The sequence below is a fragment of the Hyalella azteca genome, unplaced genomic scaffold (genome assembly GCF_000764305.2).
Source record: "Hyalella azteca isolate HAZT.00-mixed unplaced genomic scaffold, Hazt_2.0.2 contig15065, whole genome shotgun sequence".
NCBI lineage: Eukaryota > Metazoa > Arthropoda > Malacostraca > Amphipoda > Hyalellidae > Hyalella > Hyalella azteca.
The window spans coordinates 13,112-20,915 of NW_025944930.1; the positions used below are offsets into that span (position 1 = coordinate 13,112).

At 39.3% G+C, this 7,804-nt stretch overlaps 1 protein-coding gene across 1 annotated transcript; it reads right to left on the reverse strand.

The window, feature by feature from the left end:
- Window positions 1–225: 225 nt before the first annotated feature.
- LOC108668870 (adipokinetic hormone/corazonin-related peptide receptor variant I) lies at window positions 226–7,315 on the reverse strand (the record flags this gene model as incomplete). The annotated part of the gene is made up of 5 exons (XM_047884270.1): window positions 7,288–7,315; window positions 6,182–6,389; window positions 3,015–3,141; window positions 2,222–2,357; window positions 226–599 (listed from the first exon to the last, which is right to left on the reverse strand). Coding segments are annotated over exons 2-5 (845 nt in total), but the record flags the coding sequence as incomplete, so codon positions are not given.
- Window positions 7,316–7,804: the final 489 nt, after the last annotated feature.

A 7,804-nucleotide genomic window follows, 5' to 3' on the forward strand; every position in this document is an offset into this window, starting at 1 on the left:
ATAATAATAATAATAATAATCATAACAATAAGAATAACAAATATTAATAATAGAATAATTAATATTAGAGTAAGAGCTAATGCGAAAACATAAAACCTCTCACTTCAGTTAAATATGATAATTTTAATTATAGAGTCAGCGTTACCCTGAAAACTAAAAATCGTCTCTCTGTGCGACATTCAAATTTCTAAAAAATTACCGATGAATAATCAGTGTTGTGCTCACCGGTACTGAGGAATGCGTACAGCAGGATGCTCACTGCACAACGTCTCCAGCGACGTCGCTGCGGGACGCTCACTGCACGATGTCTCCAGCGACGTCGCGTGTTCCACCGGCTTCCTGGCCAGCACGAATCCTCTCCGCGCTGTGCTCAGGCTTGACAACGAACACAGCTCTCTTGCTTCGGGATGTTGATGTCTGCTGTTACTATTTTTTGAAGATGTTTGGGCTTCACAGAAGCGAAACGACGCTCGGTTCGAGAAATCGGGAACGTCGCCCGCGCGCCCGAACAGCGAACCAGGTTTGTGGCCCTTGCTGTAGGTGGCGCTGGAGTGCGCTAGGTGAGTGTGCGCGGTGCTGGACCGCAGCGTCAGCTGGACCTGTTGGGGAAAAATTTGAAGAGTTTTTAGAAATATTCATATTAAAAAATTATTTAGTTTTGTTTTAATATGTACCATTTGATTTGAAAACATCTTAGCCTTATAGAAAATACAACAAGGAAAAAATAATACCTTACCTAATACCTTACCTTACCTAATAGCAAGCATATTTTGCTATCTCTATAGGATAACGTGATGCAACCGCGTCTGTTTTGATATCGCGATGCAATCGCTTTCTTTTATCACGATTGCGTGATGTAATCGCTGCTCGAAGATAACGTGATGCAATCGCTTCTGTTATGATAACGTGATGCAATGGCTTCTGTTTTGATAACGTGATTCAACTGCTTCTGTTATGATAGCGTGATGCAATCGCTCATGTTATGATAACGTGAGATAATCGATTCTGTTATGATAACGTGACGCAAAGGCTTCTGTTATGAAAACGCTATGTAATCTCTTTTGTTGGGACAGCATGATGCAATATCTTCTGTTATGATAACGTGATGCAATCGCCTCTGTTATGATAACGTGATGTAATCGCTTCTGTTATGATAACGCGATGCAATCGCTTCTGTTATGATAAAGTGATTCAATCGTCTCTGTTATGATAACGTGATGCAATCTCTTCTGTTATGATAACACGATGCAATCGCTTCTTTTATGATAACGTGATGCAATCGCCTCTGTTATGAGTGCGTGATGCAATCGCTTCTGTTATGATAACGTGATGCAATCGCCTCTGTTATGTTTTTTAATTTTAAATTTTTCATCTCTGATTCCTGGAAGTTTCAAAATTTATTCACAATTATGCAGCTATGGCCGCAGAAAAATTTTTTTATTTGAAAGCTGGCGACTGTTATATGAAAATCATTCCCTTTTTTCGTTTGGATGGTTGAGTATTATTTACCAATAAATAATTTATTACATTTTTTTAGATACGAGTAATTTCTGGCTTACAAAAGTAATTTGTTGTGGTGTGTAGAAAATACGCCCAAATGAATCTATGCCTCTCCAGGTTAGATTTTTTGAAAGTTAAAAATGCACGACAATAAATATTGTAACGTCTACAATAGTTACTGAGTTGAATTCTATTAATATTATGTCGAATTCATGAGAATAGAAAGTTTTCGAAACATCACTCTGGTATGGCGGAATACGACTTAAAACTGCTACACTTGGCACTCCTCAGATAATCATGGTGTTCAGAAATTTCCAGTCTACAGGCTAAAATCGGGCGTCTTCTGCTTGCAGAAGTTGAAGATGCCGTACACTAGGCCTCACCTTAGGCTTCTGCTTGCAGAAGTTGAAGATGCCGTATACCAGGCCTCACCTTAGGCTTCTTCTGCTTGCAGAAGTTGAAGATGCCGTAGACTAGGCCTCATGCACCTTAGGCTTCTGTTTGCAGAAGTTGAAGATGCCGTACACTAGGGCTCACCTTAGGCTTCTGTTTGCAGAAGTTGAAGATGCCGTACACTAGGCCTCACCTTAGGCTTCTGCTTGCAGAAGTTGAAGATGCCTCACCTTAGGCTTCTGTTTGCAGAAGTTGAAGATGCCGTACACTAGGCCTCACCTTAGGCTTCTGCTTGCAGAAGTTGAAGATGCCGTACACTAGGGCTCACCTTAGGCTTCTGCTTGCAGAAGTTGAAGATGCCGTACACTAGGGGGTTGGCGCACGAGATTGCACAGGCGAATACGAACAAAGTCTTCTGCACGCGCTGGTCCAGCCTTTTTGCCGCTTCGGGAGCGAAGCAAAACCTAATCCCACGAAATTTTACATCTTATTATTGATTGATCTAATTTTAACACGAAATTTCATCACACTATAATCATCCACGAAATTTTGAGCAAAAGTATCAAGTATTACGTTGCGATAATGGAACGTGAGAAAAAACTTTTCAGGTTGCATTGGGCGTAATGAATTTTCAACCAATACTGCTGGTGAAAATTCTTGTTATGCACTAATACCAAGTTCTCCTAATGCAAGAACTACAAAAAGACTGAAGACAGAAACCTATTCCCACGGCATAACTACTGCCTCAAGATTCAGTCCCAGATAACACATTGGCATAACTCTTCAACCAATGGATATTCATTCACTTGTTAATGCTAGTTTATGTTCAAAGTAATATTCGAACATTACTTTCGAGTTTGACTATTGTATGAAGTACATAATAGAGTTCATAGTACACTAAAGCATTATGATTATCACAAAATAATTTACCCAAATGATGTAACTAAAATTGAGATAACCAAATACTGCAACAGCTCGCACTCTAACGAGGCTAAATGTGACATGTTACCACCGAGCACCGCACCAACACCCATCATCGCACCACACCGCAAAACCACCCAGCACCACACTGCACCACCACCCACCACCTCACCACACCGCACTACCACCCATCTCCGCACCACAAGCTGATGATGACGTATGGTGTCCAGCAGATGAAGAAGGCAGCGACGATGCTGCCGGTCATCTTGATGGTGCGCGCCTTCGCCTTGCCGAGGTAGCCGATGCCGGATCTCCTGATCACGCTCTCTGGCCGCAGTGAATTAAAGCAACGTGTTATGTAGTGTTCTGAGATGCAATAAATTAGGATGCAAGTGTTATGTAGTGTTCTGAGATGCAAGAAATTAGGATGCAAGTGTTATGTAGTGTTCTGAGATGCAATAAATTAAGATTAAAGTGTTATGTAGTGTTCTGAGGCACAATAAATTAGGATGAAAGTGTTATGTAGTGTTGAGAAGCGCAATAGATTAGGATGAAATTGTTTTGTAGTATTTTGAGACGAATAAATTAGGATGAAAGTATTATGTAGTGTTCTGAGGCGCAATAAATTAGGATGAAAGTGTTATGTAGTGTTCTGAGGCGCAATAAATTAGGATAAAAGTGTTATGTAGTGTTCTGAGGCGCAATAAATTGGTATGAAAGTGTCATGTAGTGTTCTCAGACGAATAAATTAGAATAAAAGTGTTTTGTAGTGTTCTGAGGCGCAATAAATTAGGATGAAAGTGTTATGTAGTGTTTTGCAGTGCAATAAATTGAGATGAAAGTGTCGTGTAGTTTTCTGGTAATACTGAGCCTCGAACATGTGTTGAACACCTAAAATTGTGTTCGGACCATCACATTGTGTTCGGAACATCACATTGTGTTCGGAACATCACATTGTGTTCGGAACATCACATTGTGTTCGGACCATCGCATTGCGTTCGGACCATCACATTGTGTTCCGACCACCAAATACTGTGTTCGGACCATCACATATTGTGTTCGGACCATCACATTGTGTTCGGACCATCACATTGTGTTCGGACCATCACATTGTGTTCGGACCATCACATTGTGTTCGGACCATCACATTGTGTTCGGTCAACACATTGTGTTCGGACCATCACATTGTGTTCAGACCATCACAGATTCGACAATGCAAATTTCTCTGAATTTTAAATAGTTGTATTTATTCTCATATCAGTTTTACTGAATAGGTAACAGCATAATTAGTTTTATTTAATCTTTTGTATTGGTAAAGGTTATTGAAAAATTAACAATGGGCCAATAAAGGCCATCGAATAGACATAGAAATGAAGTGAAGGCTCTGGATGTTGTGCAAGGATGCTCTGAAATTTACCGCCGTGCTTGGAATAAACCACGTGCTTCATGCACGTGGTTCATATTGCACGACATCGATTGAAATGACAATTAGAAAGCCGTAGGTGCTCAAGATTAGAATTACCGTTAGACAGATAAGGACTAAATCAGGAGTAGTTGATTATTATTTCACTCAATATTTGATATGAGACTTAATTAAGGCTCATTACAAATATTGAGTAAAATTATGATTAAATAGTCGTGCGTTCAGAATGAGCATCACCATTAAGCAGGTAAGGACCAAATCAGGCAGTTAATGTTCATTACAAATATTGAGTAAAATTATAATTAAATAGTCGTCCGTTCATGATAAGAATCAGCATTAAGCAGATAAGGACCAAGTAAGGCAGTTAAGGCTCATTGCTCTGCTTTATCATCACGGATCTTTTCTGCGGACGGAAATTCAATGACGCTAAAGTCCCCATGAAAAATTTCTTTCTTAATTATATCTTTTGTCAGATTCTATCACCCAGGTTTTCGTGAACTAAGTCCCATGGTCTATTCTGTGAGCGAGTTCAACTATTTTATGGTAGAGAAATAGTACTTTGATTAAAGGTCCCGTTGAGCAGAGCCGTTTTTTTGCAATTCTTTAAGCTATATTTGATTTAGGCACTTTTTTAGTTATTTTGTAAAGGATAAACCCTCTAACTTTTTGGTAGCGCGGGAAACAATTAATTTTTTTAGCACTTAAAGAATTTAAATTCGGACTGGACTGAAATATTTTTTCACCTCCACTGCGAATTGTAGGGGCATAATATTGGTATTCAAACGGAAGGAAAATTTTTTTGAAAGTGAAGATTTGAATTTAAATTTTTGGTATGGGGTTGAAAGTTGATTTACATTCAGACTATGTTGAACTTGATACATAGTGATACATAGCATTGCCGTCGTGTGTGTAAAGTTTGGTGCATTGAATATGATATACGGAAGAAATTAAAATTGTAGACAAAAACGATTTGTATGCAAATTTTTTAGGTCCTTAAGGCCTATTTTACATAAATTTTAAGAATGTTCGAGAAACTTTTTATTAAACACTGGCGAGAAAGCTATCAACAAAAATCTGATACTCTTTACCGCAATTGTTGTTATAAAGATTTTCATTTCATCAAAGCAAACAAGTTGAGTTGATCAATACCTCAACTTTCTGAAATATCCACTTAGCCTAAATTTAACTGCCACCTGACCTCCAAATAAGCACCGAATAATTATCATTTGCAACATTATTTGAGAGAACGCACGGCTTCCGGCGGGCGATTTCTTGAGCTTTTCTGTGATATTTAGGAGGAATTTATCTTCAATGATGATCGACTTAGTGTCTCAACTCAAGTACTTAATGTGTCCAACTTTTCTTGAAAATGGAACGTTTGAAATTATTTAATTTGAAAATTTATCTACCATTTCGTTAGCCCTTGATTGTTTTAGTTTGCGGCAATCAATGAAATGAGTGGCTCAATCATTGTCTGAATAACGATGCAGTTTTTGCAGCTATAGCGGTCATCCAGGCCCAGTTTAGCCCAGTCTGCGTTTGCTCTCTCTCTGCATGATCGAAAAAAACTATGATCGAAAAAAATGCGTCACTATTTCGACAACTTGACCCATTCATTTTTTTTATGCCTGTCACCTGGTTTCATACGTGGGTTCTTCTTTCTGGAAATATACCTGAGAAATTAATTATAGTTTGATTAAATTTTTGATTCTCTCGTAATTGATGACAACGATTTCAATTATTCTACCGCTGTATCAACGTTGCAAACCAATCCACCTGCAAATTAAAACTACTTACTAAATTTTCTAGCACTGGCGCGGTAATAGCTAAATGAGACTAACTTCGATTAGACGATTAGATTAATAGATTTAAACTACTATTACAGCTGTTGTTGGTCAAATTATGTTGGTCATTCGATTAAATAATTCACGTAGCAGGACTCACCATCAGCGGTGAGTTTAGTCTTGCGGACGATAGTGATGACGATGGCACCGTAGGACATGACGATGATGGTGATGGGTGCCACGTATAACATCGTCAGACAGAAGAGGTTGTACACCATCTCATGACGAAGGGACGGGAAGGAGCCGAACGTCACGCACTGACGGTAGTGCCGGTGTACCTCGTGGCTGTCCACGTGGAAGATCAACATCTGGACCACAGCGCAAAAATAATTTAATCTATTGATCTATAAATATTTTAATAAAGAAATAAACACTTTAATAATATATGAATATTATTTTTTTAGCTTTGCGTGCTTATTTGTCGACGAGAAACGTGAAAAAGAATTAAAATGAAAAATAAAATTGTTACGTCCTACGAATTCTCGATGACAGTCACTAACAGGAAATTTTAAAAGCTGCGAGGTAAAGTTATAATTTATCATTTTTCAAAGCGTTACTTTCAATAGGGCGCTGGAATAAAATAGTTTTGATTACAAAGCTATTAACGGTTCCGTTTTATTGTCTAATAAAAGGATTTTATGGTGTTTAGAATAGAGAATTTTCTACCGCGGGCACTGGCGTTGCAAAGTCCACATAATCCAAGATAGCTCCTGACATCATGTGCTGGATTAAAACAAATCAAAAATTATTCCATAAATTATAAATAAATTTTGTAGTCTGGTCGTTCGTTCCGGTTTTTCAGGGTAAACGTTTCACAGATCACAGTTCAAAAGAGTTTATTAGAGTTAGGCAGTTACACGTTACACGCAAAACCATCTCGTGGCAAAACCATCAGCAAAACCATCAGCGGGAGCTCGCTAACTAAACATAATGACAAAGCAAACTTTTATTAAACAGAAATTTAAAACTAAAGATAAATATCGAAAATCATTATTTGATGTACGGCTAGCGTGAGACAGGCTACTACGCAACACAGAAATATTTAATTCTGCCCTACGAAAGCTTGATCATGATCCTCGAAAAAATTTTCAATTGCCCTTGCAATTACCCATCCTAAATTGTCCATGCAATTACTCATCCTATAAATTCCACATGCAAGAAGTGCAAAAGTAGCCAGTTTTGCCCCGCCTGAAAGTAGCGCCCGACCTGTGGCACGGAGCAGCTGCAGGCTAAGAGACACGAATAATTTCCCATGCAATAATCCTTCCTAAATTGCCCATGCAAGAAGTGCAAAAGTTGCCAGTTTTGCGCCGCCTGAAAGTGGCCCCCGACCTGTGGCACGGAGCAGCTGCAGGCCACTGCAGCCAGTGTTCGTAGGCCCATGACAGTAAATTTGCTAACACCGCGTCACGCGCGGATATAATCGAAACTCGCTCACGTGCACGTAGCAGCTGAAGCAAACGCACCAGCCGATTACTCATCAGTGATTGGTTGGTTTAGTTTGAAATGCCGCCAGTGATTGGTTGGCAGAGTTACGAACTAGTAACTATTGTTGATTGTACGGCACCACGTTAGGTGCACCCCTTAACGATAGCCGCCCCCGGATCCAAATTTGCGTGCTCGAAGAAACTGTTACCGGCCGCAGTGGGTCGCAAGAGTTGGCTAAGTTGTAGCACTGGTTGAGTGTGAATAGAACTCGACGAATTAACAGCTCACTGAGTGC